This window comes from Oncorhynchus nerka, linkage group LG3, assembly GCF_034236695.1.
Source record: "Oncorhynchus nerka isolate Pitt River linkage group LG3, Oner_Uvic_2.0, whole genome shotgun sequence".
NCBI classification, from domain to species: Eukaryota; Metazoa; Chordata; class Actinopteri; order Salmoniformes; family Salmonidae; genus Oncorhynchus; species Oncorhynchus nerka.
This window is the reverse complement of record NC_088398.1, coordinates 4,901,214-4,926,983: the sequence shown is the minus strand read 5'-3', so window position 1 is coordinate 4,926,983 and position 25,770 is coordinate 4,901,214. Positions and strand designations below refer to the sequence as shown.

At 43.0% G+C, this 25,770-nt stretch overlaps 1 protein-coding gene across 2 annotated transcripts; it reads left to right on the top strand.

Moving 5' to 3' along the window:
* Window positions 1–314: 314 nt before the first annotated feature.
* Window positions 315–25,770, top strand: LOC115125880 (cytoplasmic phosphatidylinositol transfer protein 1-like). 2 transcript variants are annotated; one of them, XM_065007350.1, is made up of 7 exons: window positions 315–956; window positions 16,557–16,628; window positions 21,567–21,659; window positions 22,023–22,178; window positions 22,416–22,479; window positions 23,149–23,238; window positions 24,742–25,770. In XM_065007350.1, the coding sequence occupies exons 1-7, from the start codon at window positions 909–911 to the stop codon at window positions 24,885–24,887; spliced, it is 669 nt and encodes a 222-aa protein (XP_064863422.1). In that variant the 5' UTR covers window positions 315–908; the 3' UTR covers window positions 24,888–25,770. The 2 variants fall into 2 exon arrangements, with proteins under 2 accessions (XP_064863422.1, XP_064863418.1); XM_065007346.1 differs by having other exon boundaries at window positions 322–956; window positions 24,739–25,770.

Here is a 25,770-nt window from a genome sequence, read left to right as displayed (position 1 = left end):
TAGAAGCACTCATGGCTCTCTGCTAATATTTAATCCAACCCACCACTTGACTACTGCTCAGTGCTAGCCATTCATATCTTGGCTGTCAAAACGTTGGCTGTGTGTGTGTGTGTGTGTGTGTGTGTGTGTGTGTGTGTGTGTGTGTGTGTGTGTGTGTGTGTGTGTGTGTGTGTGTGTGTGTGTGTGTGTGAGAGCAGAAACAGGTACGTAGGTAAAGTAAGGTGGGCGTGAGAAGATGGGGAGGGAGAGAAGGCGGGAGTGAAGGAATTTGTGAGGAACTGAAAGCAGGAGAGGGAGGCGACAGGGAAAGGGAGGAGTGCGGAGCAGAGAGCGAGGTTACACGTGAGAGCAGTCCAGAGAACGAAAGTAAGAGAGACAGAGGAGAGAGAGAGAATAGCAGGACAGGTACGATAGTGTGGATTATGGAGTTGAGAAGGTTTCAGTCTTACTTCACAAGTTAATTACCTGTTGCTCACTGGAGGAGAACAAAGGAAGAGTAAACAATAAGGGCAACGGAGAAAGAGAGCGAGGCAGAGGGGAAAACCAGGGGTAGAGGGAGACAGAGAGAGGGGGGAACAAGGGGTAGAGAGAAAGGGAAGGACAACAGTTGAATGTTGACAGAGGGAGTGAGGATATTAATCGGGAGATAAACAAAAAGGAGGAGAGAGAGAGAGAGAGAGAGAGAGAGAGAGAGAGAGAGGGGAGAAAGTGTAGAGAAAAACGAATAGATTGACATTGACAGAATGGACTGGACTTCAATGAAGCACTGACATCAGCAAAATAAAGGGGGAGAGAAAGAGAGGTCACTGCAGTAGGTGAGGTGCACTGTAGTTCCTTAAGCAGCTTACTATGCAACAGGAGAGCTAGGACACGCAAAGACAGACAGACGTTCACTACACGATTGAACCATGTTGATGAAGGAGTATAGAATATGCATGCCACTAACTGTGGAAGAGGTAAGTGTGTTTGTCTGTGAACATGTATGTGTGTTGGGGGTCTGTGTGTTTGTGGCTGGGGGGGGGGGGGGGTTCTGTGTGCTTGTGTGATTGAATGTATGTATACTGTAGACCAGTGTTGTAAAAATAAGGTGATAGCTTTTAATTGAAAATGTTAAAGTTGCTAGCATACAGATGTAGAATATTCATATGATCGCCCTGTTGCAGGACAGCTTGTCGTGGATTTAAGGGTTTCATTTACGATAAATGTCTCACCCCGACAAACATGTCCGTTCATTATAATCCATATAATAATTTTGATTTCCTGTTGCGGGATTATTTTCCTGCTGTAGCAAACTGGCTCAAATGAAGATCCTACATCTGTAACAACATTAAGCACAGGCCTACTGTAGTTGAGTAGTGTTGTTCATGTGGCTGGCACTCTGTATGGTTCTGCATGTACCTAACCTCAGCTGTTTTTCTCTCTCGCTCTCTCTCTCTCTTTCGCTTTATTTATTATGATTATTTTTTACCACAAACAAGTTGGACTGGTTGAGGCTTACAAATGTCAACGAAGGCATTTGGCCTAGAGGTTAAAAACGAAGGACAGATTCTGCCAGGGAGTAAGAAGTGGTGGGTGGAAAAGGGTTTAGGGGGAAGGTGCTGTAGAGTGCCCTCAAAGGGAAGGTCCTCATTCCCTCCAACCACCAGAACAAAGCAGTTCTCCCTGTCATAGTGTTTAAGTCTGAGTTATCTGTCTGGAACAGTGTTATGTAGTTGGTTATTATTACAACATGCCGTGCCGGAAACTTCCATTGATACTTCACTCTAAAACCAACTTTGGTCGGTTGTTAGACCACTTCTGTGGTCTGGAAACATGTGACGAACGTTAGTGAACTTTAAGATTACTAATGTTTTAGTGTTTGTAGAAGCTTTAGCTAGAAGGATCACAGGGTTTTTATGGATCAAAATGGGGCTTAGGTGGTGGGCCTGGCCAATGGTGCGGTAGCCGACCGAAAATGTTTGAGGCCTTCCTGTTGACTGCCGTTTTAAAGCAAATTTCCTGCAATTCTGCCATGAGGCTGAGAGAGAAATGTGCAGTTTAAAGATCAATTGCTGCCATTCTAAACATGTTGCCATGGCTTATGCTATGTGAATGACTCTCAAATTATAACAAAGTCAATGGAGGCCCCATGCCATGACAAAAAAAAAATGAATGTATAATTTTTTAAATTTTAGATTGTCCTGGACTTTCTATCTTTTATTTTGGTGACTTTTGGTCCTCAAAGATGATTGTATAAAAATATATAGGTCCATTATCTTTTCTACATATCTTTTCTTTATATCTGGTTTGAGTCGCTGAGGTTTACACTGACAACGTCTTTCCATCCTTATTATTATTGGATTTATTTATTTTAATATATATTTTTTTACTGTTTGGACATATGCAGCCGAAAAAACACTTCGGAGGCCCGCCCAAGACTTTTCTTTGCCGAAAAAAAAAACTGGATCAGTGTCTTGTGTGTATCTATCTGAAAATAGTCTCTGTAAAATCACACAGAAACAAATCCTAAGGTGAGATCCATTCCACGTGTGGAACTCTGACTCTCATGGTCTGATGGGGAAGCGCATTAAGATTCCTATGCAGCTTTAGTGGGATCAGCTTATAGTTCCACAGTCAAACCATAGCACTGTTATGCAATGTCTGCACACACACACACACTTCTAATTATGAGGGAAGTGTAGCTGGTTGTACTAGTAGGTTGGTGGATTAAGACACAGGTACGTGTGTTTCATTTTTAGTCAAAAGGTGGGGGACAAATGAATACCGGTATGTGTTAGTTTCGTATTTAGTCAAAAGCTGGGGGACAAATGACGATGTTTTGTTGTTAGTCAAAGGGTGGGGCACATTCACATAATATAGTTACTGTCTCACTGCACTGGATGTTTCAGTCATCATCAGTACAACACATTAACCACAAAACTGTCACAGGGGTCTGAAGTCAAAGAGAAACATAACGCTGTGTGGGTTTGTGTTGTTAGTCAAAGGGTGGGTGACACATTCACATACAGAGTGACCAGACCAGAGACATAGATATCTATTAACATAGAGAGTGGCCAGACCAGAGACATAGATATCCATTCACATAGAGAATGGCCAGACCAGAGACATAGATATCCATTCACATAGAGAATGGCCAGACCAGAGACATAGATATCCATTCACATAGAGAATGGCCAGAACAGAGACATAGATATCCATTCACATACAGAGTGGCCAGACCAGAGACATAGATATCCATTCACATAGAGAGTGACCAGACCAGAGACATAGATATCCATTCACATAGAGAGTGACCAGACCAGAGACATAGATATCCCATTCACATAGAGAGTGACCAGACCAGAGACATAGATATCCATTCACATAGAGTGGCCAGACCAGAGACATAGATATCCATTCACATAGAGAGTGGCCAGACCAGAAACATAGATATCCATTCACATAGAGAATGGCCAGACCAGAGACATAGATATCCATTCACATAGAGAATGGCCAGACCAGAGACATAGATATCCATTCACATAGAGAGTAGCCAGACCAGAGACATAGATATCCATTCACATACAGAGTGACCAGACCAGAGACATAGATATCTATTCACATACAGGGTGGCCAGACCAGAGACATATATATCTATTCACACACAGAGTAGCCAGACCAGAGACATAGATATCCATTAACATAGAGAATGGCCAGACCAGAGACATAGATATCCATTCACATAGAGTGGCCAGACCAGAGACATAGATATCTATTCACACACAGAGTAGCCAGACCAGAGACATAGATATCCATTAACATAGAGAATGGCCAGACCAGAGACATAGATATCCATTCACATAGAGTGGCCAGACCAGAGACATAGATATCCGTTCACATAGAGAGTGGCCAGACCAGAGACATAGATATCCATTCACATAGAGAATGGCCAGACCAGAGACATAGATATCCATTCACATAGAGAATGGCCAGACCAGAGACATAGATATCCATTCACATAGAGAGTAGCCAGACCAGAGACATAGATATCCATTCACATACAGAGTGACCAGACCAGAGACATAGATATCTATTCACATACAGAGTGGCCAGACCAGAGACATAGATATCCATTCACATAGAGTGGCCAGAGCAGAGACATAGATATCCATTCACATAGAGAGTGGCCAGACCAGAGACATAGATATCCATTCACATAGAGAATGGCCAGACCAGAGACATAGATATCCATTCACATAGAGTGGCCAGACCAGAGACATAGATATCCATTCACATAGAGAGTGGCCAGACCAGAAACATAGATATCCATTCACATAGAGAATGGCCAGACCAGAGACATAGATATCCATTCACATAGAGAGTAGCCAGACCAGAGACATAGATATCCATTCACATACAGAGTGACCAGAGCAGAGACATAGATATCTATTCACATACAGGGTGGCCAGACCAGAGACATAGATATCTATTCACACACAGAGTAGCCAGACCAGAGACATAGATATCCATTAACATAGAGAATGGCCAGACCAGAGACATAGATATCCATTCACATACAGAGTGACCAGACCAGAGACATAGATATCTATTCACATAAAGAGTGGCCAGACCAGAGACATAGATATCCATTCACATAGAGAGTGACCAGACCAGAGACATAGATATCCATTCACATAGAGAATGGCCAGAACAGAGACATTGATAGACATTCACTTAGAGAATGGCCAGAACAGAGACATAGATATCCATTCACATAGAGTGGCCAGACCAGAGACATAGATATCTATTCACATACAGAGTGACCAGACCAGAGACATAGATATCCATTCACATAGAGAATGGCCAGACCAGAGACATAGATATCCATTCACATAGAGAATGGCCAGACCAGAGACATAGATATCCATTCACATAGAGAATGGCCAGACCAGAGACATAGATATCCATTCACATAGAGTGGCCAGACCAGAGACATAGATATCCATTCACATAGGGAATGGCCAGAACAGAGACATTGATAGACATTCACATAGAGAATGGCCAGAACAGAGACATTGATAGACATTCACATAGAGAATGGCCAGAACAGAGACATAGATATCCATTCACATAGAGAATGGCCAGAACAGAGACATTGATAGACATTCACATAGAGAATGGCCAGAACAGAGACATAGATATCCATTCACATAGAGTGGCCAGACCAGAGACATAGATATCTATTCACATACAGAGTGACCAGACCAGAGACATAAATATCCATTCACATAGAGAATAGCCGGAACAGAGACATTGATAGACATTCACATAGAGAATGGCCAGAACAGAGACATAGATATCCATTCACATAGAGTGGCCAGACCAGAGACATAGATATCTATTCACATACAGAGTGACCAGACCAGAGACATAGATATCCATTCACATAGAGAATGGCCAGACCAGAGACATAGATATCCATTCACATAGAGAATGGCCAGAGACCAGAGATCCATAGATATCAGACCAGAGACATTCACATAGAGTGGCCAGACCAGAGACATAGATATCCATTCACATAGGGAATGGCCAGAACAGAGACATTGATAGACATTCACATAGAGAATGGCCAGAACAGAGACATAGATATCCATTCACATAGAGTGGCCAGACCAGAGACATAGATATCTATTCACATACAGAGTGACCAGACCAGAGACATAGATATCCATTCACATACAGAGTGACCAGACCAGAGACATAGATATCCATTCACATAGAGAGTGACCAGACCAGAGACATAGATATCCATTCACATACAGAGTGACCAGACCAGAGACATAGATATCCATTCACATACAGAGTGACCAGACCAGAGACATAGATATCTATTCACATACAGAGTGGCCAGACCAGAGACATAGATATCCATTAACATAGAGAGTGGCCAGACCAGAAACATAGAAATCCATTAACATAGAGAGTGGCCAGACCAGAGACATAGATATCCATTAACATAGAGAGTGACCAGAACAGAGACATAGATATCCATTCACATAGAGAGTGGCCAGACCAGAGACATAGATATCCATTAACATAGAGAGTGGCCAGAACAGAGACATAGATATCCATTAACATAGAGAATGGCTAGACCAGAGACATAGATATCCATTCACATAGAGTGGCCAGACCAGAGACATAGATATCCATTCACATAGAGAGTAGCCAGACCAGAGACATAGATATCCATTCACATAGAGAGTAGCCAGACCAGAGACATAGATATCCATTCACATAGAGAGGCGCCAGACCAGAGACATAGATATCCATTCACATAGAGAATGGCCAGACCAGAGACATAGATATCTATTCACATACAGAGTGACCAGACCAGAGACATAGATATCCATTCACATAGAGAATGGCCAGAACAGAGACATTGATAGACATTCACATAGAGAATGGCCAGAACAGAGACATAGATATCCATTCACATAGAGAATGGCCAGAACAGAGACATTGATAGACATTCACATAGAGAATGGCCAGAACAGAGACATAGATATCCATTCACATAGAGTGGCCAGACCAGAGACATAGATATCCATTCACATAGAGAATAGCCGGAACAGAGACATTGATAGACATTCACATAGAGAATGGCCGGAACAGAGACATTGATAGACATTCACATAGAGAATGGCCAGAACAGAGACATAGATATCCATTCACATAGAGTGGCCAGACCAGAGACATAGATATCTATTCACATACAGAGTGACCAGACCAGAGACATAGATATCCATTCACATAGAGAATGGCCAGACCAGAGACATAGATATCCATTCACATAGAGAATGGCCAGACCAGAGACATAGATATCCATTAACATAGAGAGTGGCCAGACCAGAAACATAGAAATCAATTAACATAGAGAGTGGCCAGACCAGAGACATAGATATCCATTAACATAGAGAGTGGCCAGAACAGAGACATAGATATCAATTCACATAGAGAATGGCCAGACCAGAGACATAGATATCCATTAACATAGAGAGTGGCCAGAACAGAGACATAGATATCCATTCGCATAGAGAGTGGCCAGACCAGAGACATAGATAACCATTAACATAGAGAATGGCTAGACCAGAGACATAGATATCCATTCACATAGAGTGGCCAGACCAGAGACATAGATATCCATTCACATAGAGTGGCCAGACCAGAGACATAGATATCCATTCACATAGAGAGGCGCCAGACCAGAGACATAGATATCCATTCACATAGAGAATGGCCAGACCAGAGACATAGATATCTATTCACATACAGAGTGGCCAGACCAGAGACATAGATATCCATTAACATAGAGAGTGGCCAGACCAGAAACATAGAAATCCATTAGCATAGAGAGTGGCCAGACCAGAGACATAGATATCCATTCACATAGAGAGTGGCCAGACCAGAGACATAGATATCCATTCACATAGAGAGTGGCCAGAACAGAGACATAGATATCCATTCACATAGAGAATGGCCAGACCAGAGACATAGATATCCATTCACATAGAGAGTGGCCAGACCAGAGAAATAGATATCCATTAACATAGAGAGTGGCCAGAACAGAGACATAGATATCCATTCACATAGAGAGTGGCCAGACCAGAGACATAGATAACCATTAACATAGAGAATGGCTAGACCAGAGACATAGATATCCATTCACATAGAGTGGCCAGACCAGAGACATAGATATCCATTCACATAGAGTGGCCAGACCAGAGACATAGATATCCATTCACATAGAGAGTGGCCAGACCAGAGACATAGATATCCATTCACATAGAGAGGCGCCAGACCAGAGACATAGATATCCATTCACATAGAGAATGGCCAGACCAGAGACATAGATATCTATTCACATACAGAGTGACCAGACCAGAGACATAGATATCCATTCACATAGAGAGTGGCCAGACCAGAAACATAGAAATCCATTAACATAGAGAGTGGCCAGACCAGAGACATAGATATCCATTCACATAGAGAGTGGCCAGACCAGAGACATAGATATCCATTCACATAGAGAGTGGCCAGAACAGAGACATAGATATCCATTCACATAGAGAATGGCCAGACCAGAGACATAGATATCCATTCACATAGAGAGTGGCCAGACCAGAGAAATAGATATCCATTAACATAGAGAGTGGCCAGAACAGAGACATAGATATCCATTCACATACAGAGTGACCAGACCAGAGACATAGATATCCATTCACATAGAGAATGGCCAGACCAGAGACATAGATATCCATTCACATAGAGAATGGCCAGACCAGAGACATAGATATCCATTCACATAGAGTGGCCAGACCAGAGACATAGATATCCATTCACATAGAGAGTGGCCAGACCAGAGATATAGATAACCATTAACATAGAGAATGGCTAGACCAGAGACATAGATATCCATTCACATAGAGTGGCCAGACCAGAGACATAGATAACCATTAACATAGAGAATGGCTAGACCAGAGACATAGATATCCATTCACATAGAGTGGCCAGACCAGAGACATAGATATCCATTCACATAGTGAGTGGCCAGACCAGAGACATAGATATCCATTCACATAGAGAGTGGCCAGACCAGAGACATAGATATCCATTAACATAGAGAATGGCCAGACCAGAGACATAGATATCCATTCACATAGAGTGGCCAGACCAGAGACATAGATATCTATTCACATACAGAGTGACCAGACCAGAGACATAGATATCCATTCACATAGAGAATGGCCAGACCAGAGACATAGATATCCATTCACATAGAGAATGGCCAGACCAGAGACATAGATATCCATTCACATAGATATCCATTCACATAGAGTGGCCAGACCAGAGACATAGATATCCATTCACATAGAGAATGGCCAGAACAGAGACATTGATAGACATTCACATAGAGAATGGCCAGAACAGAGACATAGATATCCATTCACATAGAGTGGCCAGACCAGAGACATAGATATCTATTCACATACAGAGTGACCAGACCAGAGACATAGATATCCATTCACATAGAGAATGGCCAGACCAGAGACATAGATATCCATTCATATAGAGAATGGCCAGAACAGAGACATAGATATCCATTCACATAGAGAATGGCCAGAACAGAGACATAGATATCCATTCACATAGAGAATGGCCAGAACAGAGACATTGATAGACATTCACATAGAGAATGGCCAGAACAGAGACATAGATATCCATTCACATAGAGTGGCCAGACCAGAGACATAGATATATATTCACATACAGAGTGACCAGACCAGAGACATAGATATCCATTCACATAGAGAATAGCCAGAACAGAGACATAGATATCCATTCACATAGAGAGTGACCAGACCAGAGACATAGATATCCATTCACATAGAGAATAGCCAGAACAGAGACATAGATATCCATTCACATAGAGAATGGCCAGAACAGAGACATTGATAGACATTCACATAGAGAATGGCCAGAGCAGAGACATAGATATCCATTCACATAGAGTGGCCAGACCAGAGACATAGATATCTATTCACATACGGAGTGGCCAGACCAGAGACATAGATATCCATTAACATAGAGAGTGTCCAGACCAGAAACATAGAAATCCATTAGCATAGAGAGTGGCCAGACCAGAGACATAGATATCCATTCACATAGAGAGTGGCCAGACCAGAGACATAGATATCCATTCACATAGAGAGTGGCCAGAACAGAGACATAGATATCCATTCACATAGAGAATGGCCAGACCAGAGACATAGATATCCATTCACATAGAGAGTGGCCAGACCAGAGACATAGATATCCATTAACATAGAGAGTGGCCAGAACAGAGACATAGATATCCATTCACATAGAGAGTGGCCAGACCAGAGACATAGATAACCATTAACATAGAGAATGGCTAGACCAGAGACATAGATATCCATTCACATAGAGTGGCCAGACCAGAGACATAGATATCCATTCACATAGAGTGGCCAGACCAGAGACATAGATATCCATTCACATAGAGAGTAGCCAGACCAGAGACATAGATATCCATTCACATAGAGAGGCGCCAGACCAGAGACATAGATATCCACTCACATAGAGAATGGCCAGACCAGAGACATAGATATCTATTCACATACAGAGTGACCAGACCAGAGACATAGATATCCATTCACATAGAGAATGGCCAGAACAGAGACATAGATATCCATTCACATAGAGAATGGCCAGAACAGAGACATTGATAGACATTCACATAGAGAATGGCCAGAGCAGAGACATATATATCCATTCACATAGAGTGGCCAGACCAGAGACATAGATATCTATTCACATACGGAGTGGCCAGACCAGAGACATAGATAGAGACATAGATATTCATTAACATAGAGAGTGGCCAGACCAGAAACATAGAAATCCATTAACATAGAGAGTGGCCAGACCAGAGACATTGATATCCATTCACATAGAGAGTGGCCAGACCAGAGACATAGATATCCATTCACATAGAGAGTGGCCAGAACAGAGACATAGATATCCATTCACATAGAGAATGGCCAGACCAGAGACATAGATATCCATTCACATAGAGAGTGGCCAGACCAGAGAAATAGATATCCATTAACATAGAGAGTGGCCAGAACAGAGACATAGATATCCATTCACATAGAGAGTGGCCAGACCAGAGATATAGATAACCATTAACATAGAGAATGGCTAGACCAGAGACATAGATATCCATTCACATAGAGTGGCCAGACCAGAGACATAGATATCCATTCACATAGTGAGTGGCCAGACCAGAGACATAGATATCCATTCACATAGAGAGTGGCCAGACCAGAGACATAGATAACCATTAACATAGAGAATGGCTAGACCAGAGACATAGATATCCATTCACATAGAGTGGCCAGACCAGAGACATAGATATCCATTCACATAGAGAGTGGCCAGACCAGAGACATAGATATCCATTAACATAGAGAATGGCCAGACCAGAGACATAGATATCCATTCACATAGAGTGGCCAGACCAGAGACATAGATATCTATTCACATACAGAGTGACCAGACCAGAGACATAGATATCCATTCACATAGAGAATGGCCAGACCAGAGACATAGATATCCATTCACATAGAGAATGGCCAGACCAGAGACATAGATATCCATTCACATAGAGTGGCCAGACCAGAGACATAGATATCCATTCACATAGAGAATGGCCAGAACAGAGACATTGATAGACATTCACATAGAGAATGGCCAGAACAGAGACATAGATATCCATTCACATAGAGAATGGCCAGAACAGAGACATTGATAGACATTCACATAGAGAATGGCCAGAACAGAGACATAGATATCCATTCACATAGAGTGGCCAGACCAGAGACATAGATATATATTCACATACAGAGTGACCAGACCAGAGACATAAATATCCATTCACATAGAGAATGGCCAGACCAGAGACATAGATATCCATTCATATAGAGAATGGCCAGAACAGAGACATAGATATCCATTCACATAGAGAATGGCCAGACCAGAGACATAGATATCCATTCACATAGAGAATGGCCAGACCAGAGACATAGATATCCATTCACATAGAGTGGCCAGACCAGAGACATAGATATCTATTCACATACAGAGTGACCAGACCAGAGACATAGATATCCATTCACATAGAGAATGGCCAGACCAGAGACATAGATATCCATTCACATAGAGAATGGCCAGACCAGAGACATAGATATCCATTCACATAGAGTGGCCAGACCAGAGACATAGATATCCATTCACATAGAGAATGGCCAGAACAGAGACATTGATAGACATTCACATAGAGAATGGCCAGAACAGAGACATAGATATCCATTCACATAGAGAATGGCCAGAACAGAGACATTGATAGACATTCACATAGAGAATGGCCAGAACAGAGACATTGATAGACATTCGGTACTCCGTGATCTTAACATCTCTCTATAGGACAGGACTAGGTAAATACTGTCAATGACTGGTTCTGGGTTTCCCAACCCAAGTCTTATCACTGCCTTAAGGACTTGGGCAAGTAACAGCTAGATACTACTGGTCTAAGGTCAGAGTTCAGGTGGGGTTCCATGCTTCAACAAACAATGGAAAGGAAGGGTGCTTTACAACAATTACAAAAATATTTTAAATATATTTTAAAATGTACATTTAACCTTTATTTAACTAGGCAAGTCAGTTATAAGAACAAATTCTAATTTACAATGAAGTCATACCCCGGCAAAACCCTGGACGACGCTGGGCCAATTGTGTGCTGCCCTAAGGGACTCCCAATCACAGCTAGATGTACAGTAATGCAGCCTGGATTTGAACCAGGGACTGCAGTGGCACCTCTTGCACTGAGATGTAGTGCCCTCGACCACTGTGCCACTCAGGAACCCAAATAAAGGGCGTACCAAGGAAAAACTTCCAAAATGACACATTTGATGCAGCTCTCAACAAAACGTCAGAAAAGTATTTATTTGAGCTTTAATCCGTTCAGTATACAGGGGACTGACGTTTCCACGTCAAGCTGATGGTCAGGGCACACACAGGAAGAAGAGGGGACTGACGTTTCCACGTCAAGCTGATGGTCAGGGCACACACAGGAAGAAGAGGGGACTGACGTTTCCACGTCAAGCTGATGGTCAGGGCACACACAGGAAGAAGGCAGCCTTTTCACTGATCTAAGGTTAGTTGTTCATTGTTGTCCTAGTGGATAAGGTTAGGGCTTTGGAGGAGGGTGAGCTGACCTTAGATATGTTCCCAAGAAAAGCTCACCGTGAGCAGTCTGCGTCCTGTTAATGAATGAACTGACTGCTATGTATGTAAATATGTCATGTGCACATTAATTGCAAGAAGGATGTGGTATTAAGACAGGACTGTGTGAATTGTCCCCCAGTATAAGATTGGGCAGCTGTACATGATCAGTAAACACAGTAATGAGCAGAGCGGAGGGGGGAGGGAGTGGAGGTGGTGAGGAACCAACCAGACACACATCCCCAACATGCTTACATACTCCTTAACCAACAGTGTAGACCTTACAGTGAAATGCTTACATACAAACCCTTAACTAACAGTGTAGACCCTGGGACAGCTCACTGAGAAACGCATCTACCTCAATAGGTAACACACCCACATTAACACTGTACCTCAAATCAAACTTTGTCACAAGCGCCGAATACAAGTGTAGACCTTACAGTGAAATGCTTACATACAAACCCTTAACTAACAGTGTAGACCTTACAGTGAAATGCTTACATACAAACCCTTAACTAACAGTGTAGACCTTACAGTGAAATGCTTACATACAAACCCTTAACTAACAGTGTAGACCTTACAGTGAAATGCTTACATACAAAAACTAACAGTGTAGACCTTACAGTGAAATTACATACAAACCAACTAACAGTGTAGACCTTACAGTGAAATGCTTACATACAAACCCTTAACCAACAGTGTAGACCTTACAGTGAAATGCTTACATACAAACCCTTAACCAGTGTAGACAGTGTAGACCTTACAGTGAAATGCTTACATACAAACCCTTAACCAACAGTGTAGACCTTACAGTGAAAGTGAAATAGACCTTACAGTGAAATACAAACCCTTAACTAACAGTGTAGACCTTACAGTGAAATGCTTACATACAAACCCTTAACCAACAGTGTAGACCTTACAGTGAAATGCTTACATACAAACCCTTAACTAACAGTGTAGACCTTACAGTGAAATGCTTACATACAAACCCTTAACCAACAGTGTAGACCTTACAGTGAAATGCTTACATACAAACCCTTAACCAACAGTGTAGACCTTACAGTGAAATGCTTACATACAAACCCTTAACCAACAGTGTAGACCTTACAGTGAAATGCTTACATACAAACCCTTAACCAACAGTGTAGACCTTACAGTGAAATGCTTACATACAAACCCTTAACCAACAGTGTAGACCTTACAGTGAAATGCTTACATACAAACCCTTAACCAACAGTGTAGACCTTACAGTGAAATGCTTACATACAAACCCTTAACCAACAGTGTAGACCTTACAGTGAAATGCTTACATACAAACCCTTAACCAACAGTGTAGACCTTACAGTGAAATGCTTACATACAAACTTAACCAACAGTGTAGACCAACAGTGAAATGTAACCAACAGTGTAGACCTTACAGTGAAATGCTTACATACAAACCCTTAACCAACAGTGTAGACCTTACAGTGAAATACAAACCCTTAACCAACAGTTAGACCTTACAAACCCTTAACCAACAGTGTAGACCTTACAAAGTGAAATGCTTACATACAAAACCCTTAACCAACAGTGTAGACCTTACAGTGAAATGCTTACATACAAACCCTTAACTAACAGTGTAGACCTTACAGTGAAATGCTTACATACAAACCCTTAACCAACAGTGTAGACCTTACAGTGAAATGCTTACATACAAACCCTTAACTAACAGTGTAGACCTTACAGTGAAATGCTTACATACAAACCCTTAACCAACAGTGTAGACCTTACAGTGAAATGCTTACATACAAACCCTTAACTAACAGTGTAGACCTTACAGTGAAATGCTTAGATACAAACCCTTAACTAACAGACAGTGTAGACCTTACAGTGAAATGCTTACATACAAACCCTTAACCAACAGTGTAGACCTTACAGTGAAATGCTTACATACAAACCCTTAACCAACAGTGTAGACCTTACAGTGAAATGCTTACATACAAACCCTTAACCAACAGTGTAGACCTTACAGTGAAATGCTTACATACAAACCCTTAACCAACAGTGTAGACCTTACAGTGAAATGCTTACATACAAACCCTTAACTAACAGTGTAGACCTTACAGTGAAATGCTTACATACAAACCCTTAACCAACAGTGTAGACCTTACAGTGAAATGCTTACATACAAACCCTTAACCAACAGTGTAGACCTTACAGTGAAATGCTTACATACAAACCCTTAACCAACAATGCAGTTCAACAAAGAGTTAAGAAAATATTTTATAATAAACTAAAGTTGAAAAATTATTAAAAGTAACACAATAAAATAACAATAACGAGGCTATATACAGGGGGTACCGGTACCGAGTCAGTGTGCAGGGTACAGGTTAGAGGTGACTTGTACATGTAGGTTGGGGTGCAGTGACTATGCATAGATAATAAACAGCCAGTAGCAGCAGTGTACAAAACAAATGGAGGGGGGGGTCAATGTAAATCGTTCTGTGGCCATTTGGTACATTTTTCAGCAGTCTTATGGCTTGGGGGTAGAAGCTGTTAAGGAGACTTTTGGTCCCAGACAGCTTGCCGTGCGTTAGCAGAGAAAACAGTCTATGACTTGAGTGACTGGAGTCCCTGACAATTTTTAGGGCCTTCCTCTGACATCGCCTATTATATAGGTCCTGGATTGCAGGAAGCTTGGCTCCAGTGATGTACTGGGCTGTACGCACTACCCTCTGTAGCGCCTTACTGTTAGATGCCGAGAAGTTGCCATACCAGGCGGTGATGCAACCGCTCAGGATGCTCTCGATGGTGCAGCTATACCACACACACACACACACACACACACACACACACACACACACACACACACACACACACACACACACACACACACACACACACACACACACACACACACACACACACTGTACCTCACACACTGTACCTCGCACACACCTAGCACTGCTCAACTAAGAAATGATACCAGCACACGCGCACGCGCACACACACACACATATCTACTATCCCACACCCACCCCTATGGCCTAGCCCTAGATCATACCACACACGTACATCTACCTCAGCGACGATAACAGTACATTCCTCCCCTCTGTCTGTCTCTCTCTCTGACAGTAAACTGCCATCCTGGGTGAGTGTGTTTGTCCCCAGGGTCTTCTATGTGACAGAGAAGGCCTGGAACTTCTACCCTTACACCATCACAGGTCTGACAACACTATTCTATCCACCACATACACAGCCGTTTCACCTGCTACCAACCTGTTCTTCCTAACGTAGGACGTAGGTCTTCACATAGATTTAAACACAATCTGCTTATCTAGACCCAATTTACTTTAAACATCTTTCGTTCCACGTATTTAGAAATATGTGTGTGTGGTGTGTCACTAATGATGTTCCTCTCTATCTGTATGGAACTTCTGCGGTGGTGCTTCAGAGTACTCGGTAGGTATTCACACATCATTTGCATGAGGCATGCAGTAGAGCTCATCCCTCTCAAAATGTCTGTGTACATAACCTCATCTGTCTACTCCTCTCTCTGCCCTCCTTCCTTCTCTCTGCCCTCCTTCCTTTTCTCCCCTTCTCTCCCCCTCCCTCCTTTTCTCTCCCCCCCCCTCCATCCCTCCTTTTCTCCCTCCGTCTCTCCCTCCTTCTCCTTCTCTCCCTCTTTCTCCTTCTCTCCCTCCTCTCCATTCACATCCATCCGTCATCTACTGTAGGTCTCCTTCCTTCCCAAGTTCAGTATCCGTATTGAGACCAGGTTTGAGAACAACAATGGTGACAACAATAATGTGAGTATGACTGAAGGAGAGAGAGAAGAGGGGGTGAGAGACTGAAAGAAGGGTGGGAGAGAGAGAGAGAGAGAGAGAGAGAGAGAGAGAGAGAGAGAGAGAGAGAAGGGGGTGAGAGACTGAAAGAAGGGTACATGCTTGTATTACAGGCTTGTTTCACCACCTTTTCTGGTCTTGTCACGGAATTCTGACACACAAACACAATTCTGAGCTGGTTTGTCCCTACAGGGTGCCCCTGTCATTATGGGATAGAAACCTGGGAACAAGACTGAACTCATCTGGTTGTTGGCTGTTAGTGTGTGTATCCAGAAATGTGGCGAAGCTTGTTTCAACCTTCTCCCAGCTACAGTTTACATGTGTTCATTTTAGCAGAAATGCACGCACACACACACACATTAATGCACACATACCACACCGATACATACACCTCTATTACAACACACGCACATTAATGCATACATACCACACCGATACATACACCTCTATTACAACACACACACATGAATGCACACATACCACACCGATACATACACCTCCATTACAACACACACACATTAATGCACACATACCACACCGATACATACACCTCTATTACAACACACACACATGAATGCACACATACCACACCGATACATACACCTCTATTACAACACACACACATGAATGCACACATACCACACCGATACATACACCTCTATTACAACACACACACATGAATGCACACATACCACACCGATACATACACCTCTATTACAACACACACACATGAATGCACACATACCACACCGATACATACACCATCTATTACAACACACACACATGAATGCACACATACCACACCGATACATACACCTCTATTACAACACACACACATGAATGCACACATACCACACCGATTACATACACCTCTATTACAACACACACACATTAATGCACACATACCACACCGATACATACACCTCCATTACTATTACAACACACACACATGAATGCACACATACCACACCGATACATACACCTCTATTACAACACACACACATTAATGCACACATACCACACCGATACATACACCTCCATTACAACACACACACATTAATGCACACATACCACACCGATACATACACCTCTATTACAACACACACACATTAATGCACACATACCACACCGATACATACACCTCTATTACTATTACAACACACACACATGAATGCACACATACCACACCTATACATACACCTCTATTACAACACACACACATGAATGCACACATACCACACCGATACATACACCTCTATTACAACACACACACATGAATGCACACATACCACACCGATACATACACCTCTATTACAACACACACACATGAATGCACACATACCACACCGATACATACACCTCTATTACAACACACACACATGAATGCACACATACCACACCGATACATACACCTCTATTACAACACACACACATGAATGCACACATACCACACCGATACATACACCTCTATTACAACACACACACATGAATGCACACATACCACACCGATACATACACCTCTATTACAACACACACACATGAATGCACACATACCACACCGATACATACACCTCTATTACAACACACACACATGAATGCACACACATCACACCGATACATACACCTCTATTACAACACACACACCATGAATGCACACATACCACACCGATACATACACCTCTATTACAACACACACACATGAATGCACACATACCACACCGATACATACACCTCTATTACAACACACACACATGAATGCACACATACCACACCGATACATACACCTCTGTTACAACACACACACATGAATGCACACATACCACACCGATACATACACCTCTATTACAACACACAATAGAGGACATCTAAAAAGCACAACCAAAACAGAGGAATATCAGCAGGTTTAAAGGATGAGGTAAAACAATGCTTTTGACATGGAAAAATGGGAGCTATGACAAGTGTCAACAGTCAGACAGTCAGACAGACGGACAATACGTACCTTATATGAGAGAACAGGTTCTTAAACACAAGAGACACGGCATAATAGGATCTGAAACACAGCTGATTATCTGGCTGTGGGTTTGTCTCTCTGCTCTTCTCTTTGTTAAATACCAGCAGAGGAATGAACATCTTCAAAAGAGACATTACTCTCTCTTTCGCTTTCTGTCAGGACAAGGGGACAGAACAGAAAGAACTGTGACTTTTATCTCTCTTTCTTTGATAAGTGTCTCATGCTCTCTCCTCTTTCACTCCCGCTTCTCTGTCCATCTCGCCTGCTTCTCTCTCTCTGTGATTTAGTGTGCTCCCTCTCTGCTTCTCTCTCTTTCTCTGTGATTTAGTGTGCTACTTCTCTGCTTCTCTCTCTTTCGCTGTGATTTAGTGTGCTCCCTCTCTGCTTCTCTCTCTTTCTCTGTGATTTAGTGTGCTCCCTCTCTGCTTCTCTCTCTCTTTCTCTGTGATTTAGTGTGCTCCCTCTCTGCTTCTCTCTCTCTTTCTCTGTGATTTAGTGTGCTCCGTTCTCTGTCTGCTCCCTTGCTTCTCTCTCTTTCTCTGTGATTTAGTGTGCTCCCTCTCTGCTTCTCTCTCTCTTTCTCTGTGATTTAGTGTGCTCCTTCTCTGCTTCTCTCTCTTTCTCTGTGATTTAGTGTGCTCCCTCTCTGCTTCTCTCTCTCTTTCTCTGTGATTTAGTGTGCTCCTTCTCTGCTTCTCTCTCTTTCTCTGTGATTTAGTGTGCTCCCTCTCTGCTTCTCTCTCTCTTTCTCTGTGATTTAGTGTGCTCCCTCTCTGCTTCTCTCTCTCTTTCTCTGTGATTTAGTGTGCTCCCTCTCTGCTTCTCTCTCTCTTTCTCTGTGATTTAGTGTGCTCCCTCTCTGCTTCTCTCTCTTTCTCTGTGATTTAGTGTGCTCCTTCTCTGCCTCTCTCTCTCTTTCTCTGTGATTTAGTGTGCTCCCTCTCTGCTTCTCTCTCTTTCTCTGTGATTTAGTGTGCTCCCTCTCTGCTTCTCTCTCTTTCTCTGTGATTTAGTGTGCTCCTTCTCTGCTTCTCTCTCTCTTTCTCTGTGATTTAGTGTGCTCCCTCTCTGCTTCTCTCTCTTTCTCTGTGATTTAGTGTGCTCCTTCTCTGCTTCTCTCTCTCTTTCTCTGTGATTTAGTGTGCTCCCTCTCTCTCTTTCTCTGTGATTTAGTGTGCTCCTTCTCTGCTTCTCTCTCTCTTTCTCTGTGATTTAGTGTGCTCCTTCTCTGCTTCTCTCTCTCTTTCTCTGTGATTTAGTGTGCTCCTTCTCTGCTTCTCTCTCTTTCTCTGTGATTTAGTGTGCTCCTTCTCTGCTTCTCTCTCTCTTTCTCTGTGATTTAGTGTGCTCCTTCTCTGCTTCTCTCTCTCTTTCTCTGTGATTTAGTGTGCTCCTTCTCTGCTTCTCTCTCTCTTTCTCTGTGATTTAGTGTGCTCCTTCTCTGCTTCTCTCTCTCTTTCTCTGTGATTTAGTGTGCTCCCTCTCTGCTTCTCTCTCTCTTTCTCTGTGATTTAGTGTGCTCCTTCTCTGCTTCTCTCTCGCTTTCTCTGTGATTTAGTGTGCTCCCTCTCTGCTTCTCTCTCTCTTTCTCTGTGATTTAGTGTGCTCCTTCTCTGCTTCTCTCTCGCTTTCTCTGTGATTTAGTGTGCTCCCTCTCTGCTTCTCTCTCTTTCTCTGTGATTTAGTGTGCTCCTTCTCTGCTTCTCTCTCGCTTTCTCTGTGATTTAGTGTGCTCCCTCTCTGCTTCTCTCTCTCTTTCTCTGTGATTTAGTGTGCTCCTTCTCTGCTTCTCTCTCGCTTTCTCTGTGATTTAGTGTGCTCCCTCTCTGCTTCTCTCTCTCTTTCTCTGTGATTTAGTGTGCTCCTTCTCTGCTTCTCTCTCGCTTTCTCTGTGATTTAGTGTGCTCACTCTCTGCTTCTCTCTCTCTTTCTCTGTGATTTAGTGTGCTCCTTCTCTGCTTCTCTCTCTTTCTCTGTGATTTAGTGTGCTCCCTCTGCTTCTCTCTCTTTCTCTGTGATTTAGTGTGCTCCCTCTCTGCTTCTCTCTCTTTCTCTGTGATTTAGTGTGCTCCCTCTCTCGATCTCCCTTACCCCTTCTCTCTCCCTCTCTCTCTCTCTGTCTGTCTGTGTGTGGTGTTTTGCTCAAAGCCTGAGGGTGTAGTATTATGATGGGTGATACATTGTGTGACCTCACTATTACATCTACTAGGCCCTGGCTCCAGTGTGTGTGTCAGTCTATTTCCTCATCTACTAGGCCCTGGCTCCAGTGTGTGTGTCAGTCTATTTCCTCATCTACTAGGCCCTGGCTCCAGTGTGTGTGTGTCAGTCTATTTCCTCATCTACTAGGCCCTGGCTCCAGTGTGTGTGTCAGTCTATTTCCTCATCTACTAGGCCCTGGCTCCAGTGTGTGTGTGTGTCAGTCTATTTCCTCATCTACTAGGCCCTGGCTCCAGTGTGTGTGTGTGTCAGTCTATTTCCTCATCTACTAGGCCCTGGCGGCAGTGTGTGTGTGTCAGTCTATTTCCTCATCTACTAGGCCCTGGCTCCAGTGTGTGTGTGTCAGTCTATTTCCTCATCTACTAGGCCCTGGCTCCAGTGTGTGTGTGTCAGTCTATTTCCTCATCTACTAGGCCCTGGCTCCAGTGTGTGTGTCAGTCTATTTCCTCATCTACTAGGCCCTGGCTCCAGTGTGTGTCTCAGTCTATTTCCTCATCTACTAGGCCCTGGCTCCAGTGTGTGTGTGTCAGTCTATTTCCTCATCTACTAGGCCCTGGCTCCAGTGTGTGTGTGTCAGTCTATTTCCTCATCTACAGCCCTGGCTCCAGTGTGTGTGTCAGTCTATTTCCTCATCTTCTGGCTCCAGTGACCTGACCCCCTCTGCTCGGTTGCAGGTATTTGGAGACAGGCCCACCCCTGCAGAGAGCGTGAGCCACCTGGATATCCTCATTGACCCCATCCCTGACAAACACTACAAGGAGACAGAGGTACTAGCGTGTACACACACATTTCCTCCTCCTGACTTCCGCAGTTCCAGTAACTTCAGAAACAAAGGTCAATCAGCAAGACACATAGCTGAAAACACACACGCACTCACTATCTCACGCAGAGACAGAGGAAGACGTACTGTAGATAAACACAAACATAAATACAGAGACACTTGTACAATCTATGCATCTTGGGCCCCAGATGCCTATCATGTTGAATCATTCATAGATTATATGTGAGGTATTGAGCAACAGCCTGCTCACACAGGCCTGCACACACGCACACCCACACACTCGCCCTCCCTCCTACACACCGGTCAGGGATTTAGCTGTCAGCAGGTAATGTGTACTTTGTCTCTGTAGGACCTGAGTCGCTGGGTGTCTGAGAAGACGGGCCGAGGCCCCCTGGTGGAAGGGTGGCGTAAGGACAGCACCCCCATCATGTGTTCCTATAAGAGGGTGCAGTGCAGTTTCGAAGTCTATGGCTTCCAGGGCAAGACTGAGGACTTCATACACAGGGTGAGAGGAAACTACATTTAACTACATTTACCATCATGCATCAGGTGAGAACCTGATAAAGACCTAAGGGTCAAAATTTTGTTTAAGGAAACACATTTGACAGCATAGATTGCGTGTGAGGAATCTTTTCTTTTGGCTCAACATATACACTGATCTCCAGCAGCACCTGCTGAAAGCCTTTGGATGTGTTTCTTTGACGTAAGAAATGTATTTTCTCTGATGTGTATGATCTGACAGAATATCCAGGACATCCTACTGGTGGGGCACAGACAGGCTGTGGCCTGGACAGACGAATGGCACGGTCAGTAGAGGACATGGTTATAATTCCTTATAACATATAGCACATGATTATAATAGGACATGGTTGTAATGCTTCATATTATAATGCATCATAAAGTATAGGACATGATTATAATAGGGTATGGTTATAATGCTTCATGTTATAATGCATCAGAAAGTATAGGACATGATTATAATAGGGTATGGTTATAATGCTTCATGTTATAATGCATCATAAAGTATAGGACATGATTATAATAGGGTATGGTTATAATGCTTCATGTTATAATGCATCATAAAGTATAGGACATGATTATAATAGGGTATGGTTATAATGCTTCATGTTATAATGCATCAGAAAGTATAGGACATGATTATAATAGGGTATGGTTATAATGCTTCATGTTATAATGCATCATAAAGTATAGGACATGATTATAATAGGGCATGGTTATAATGCTTTATACCATATAGAACATTATTATAATAATAGGACATGGTTATAATGCATTATACTACATTGTAATTAATGCATTTCAATGTGCTGTTGACTGTTGCTGTATGTTTTTGTTCGGACATGCTTATAATGCATTATGATGTACATGTTACATGTTATAATGCATTATGATACACACGTTACATAGATATAATGATGTATTATAATCTCATCCGTCTGTGCTTTTCCCTACAGGGATGAGTTTGGAGGATGTGAGAGAGTATGAGCGACAGATACAGGAACAGACCAACAGCAAACTCAAATCAACCCAGAACAACAACACAGGTAATTATTAGAGCTGGGACCATAAACGGAAAATGACTTATTCAAGGCATTTTGCTGATATCATTCATTATGATAAGTACTCTAGAAAAATGTGAAGTTTGCGTTTGCAAATATGGGTGATTGTTAATTGGATAATTGATGTCTTCAACCACAACTAGTATTTTAAAGGATAATAATAAAAACTGTGCAGTTCACATTAATGTTAGAAACTTATCGTTCTATTTATCATTATCGTATCTGTACAGGCAATTTATCGCTATGGGGTTTGTGTCCATATCACCCAGCTAAAGTAACTACTAGTCTACTACTGTACTATTCTATATCGTATTTTAATAGAGTAGAGGGAGGAGAAAAAGAGGGGGGGAGGGGAGAGAGAGAAGGTCAAGTGGAGAAAAAGGAGAGAGTGATAGAAGGAAGAATGGGTGGATGGAAGAGGGGGAGAAGAGGAAGGGGAGAGAGCATAGGGGAACATGGAGAAAGTGGGTGAGAAGGGGAGGGAGAAAGTGCAAGGATGGGTGAAAAGTGAGAGAGGGGAAGAAGGGAAGAGCGTGGAGAGAAAGACAGAAAGATCATTGATCAGAGGAGAGTGAGCCCAACAGGTATTGTCTGGAGACTCAAACTGAATTCCTCCGCTGCTCTATGTTAGCTACATACTTCAGTCTGAGACTGCAATCATTGAAATTAGTTTGTGGTGATGTCTAAATGAGGCATGTTTCACAAAACAGCCCTCATTACAAGTAATAAGCGATTGGATAGTCTCTAACCAATCAGAGTATCAAAGCCAATGACGATTTTTCTAAACGCTGATTTACCCACCTGTGCTCTGGCCCAACCCATTGGTTTCTGGGACCAATCAGACCTGTTAGAATATGTTTGCGCTCTAGAAATCTTCGGGTAGGTACTCAGATCCAGACTCATTGCAGAGAAGAAACTAATGTCCGTGGGCCTGGCATATCATTTGGCTGGAACAAGGAGTTTGGTTAGCTATTGCAGCACTCACTGCATATGTCAGCCCTAGTGGGTGTGTGTGTGTGTGTGTGTGTGTGTGTGTGTGTGTGTGTGTGTGTGTGTGTGTGTGTGTGTGTGTGTGCGTGCGTGCGTGTCTGTGTGGGGTCACTCTGCCCCCTGCTGGTGAGTCATGAGAAGTTTGACCGGCTGTTGCAGCTGAATGATATCAGAGGCAGCAGCCACAGTATGGCCCGTGGTATGCGAGACAGGAGGCTGAAATGGATTTGCTCACTCTCTCTGCTGCAACTCGCTGCGCTGTCCTGACCACCTACAGGCCAGAACATGCTACTGCAGGCGCCTTGCAGATTTTACACAAAATAATTTCATGCCATTCATCTCTTTTCGAAAACAAAAGATGTATTCGAAATGTTATTATGGGTGTGTGAACTGTGAAGAGATGTGTATTTGAATAATTTAACCCCTCAACTCCTCCCTTCCCCCTTCGTTCCCTTCATTCCCTTCATTCCCCCTGCCTCTCTTTCTCTTCTGCAGCAGCCCCTCGTCCGGCGTACTCGCGCTCTATGTCCGTCACAGATGAGCGCTCTCTGAAGAAGATGGGAGTGAAGACTATGGCCATGTCAGACCCCTCCACCTCCACACTGCCTCATAGCACTGTCCGCCTTAACTCCACCCCCGAGTAACACACACACGTTCATACTGATGCATCAATTCCTGCCTGCTTAAACCCCTCCGTGACAGGAACTACACTGCAGCAGTTCCTTTTTGTTTTACGGCCATCCACCACAGACACATTTAACCAGTAAAGCTACACTGTCCACAGAAGCAGCACTTAGACCACTCAGGTCCTACCCCTTTCTCCAGCTGTAACTATATAACCCAACCCCCTGTCCTACCCCTTTCTCCAGCTGTAACTATATAACCCATCCCCCTGTCCTACCCCTTTCTCCAGCTGTAACTATATAACCCAACCCCCTGTCCTACCCCTTTCTCCAGCTGTAACAATATAACCCAACCCCCTGTCCTACCCCTTTCTCCAGCTGTAACAATATAACCCAACCCCCTGTCCTAACCCTTTCTCCAGCTGTAACTGAGTTTGCATCCCAATATTACACTTTATATACATCAAAGTAGACTGAAATATTACAAAACTGTTTGACATAGAAACACCGAATTTTCGTCAGGTAAAAACAAAATGAAATGATGAATAACATTCCACCCATGAGGCCTCTAGGTAATGTGACTGCAGGACAGGGCTACTAGAGTGGATATAATGGTAGGGGAGGGCCGTGGATCCACAGAGACAACCCCCCCCCGCCGGTGTATCGAGGCGCTGCAGCAAATGACTGAAACAGGGCTAACCTTCACTGATGAGTCAATAGGATGGCTGACCTCTGTACAGGCTGGGGAATAATCTGACATAGATGATGAATATCATTTATAACTAGGTTTATATTGACACATTATACATATACTGTATATTTGGCTGTTTAGTCTATTGTAATGGAAGTCCATTGTCAGCTATGTACCTCTTGCATGAATGAATAAAAGCCTTTATCTCCTGTA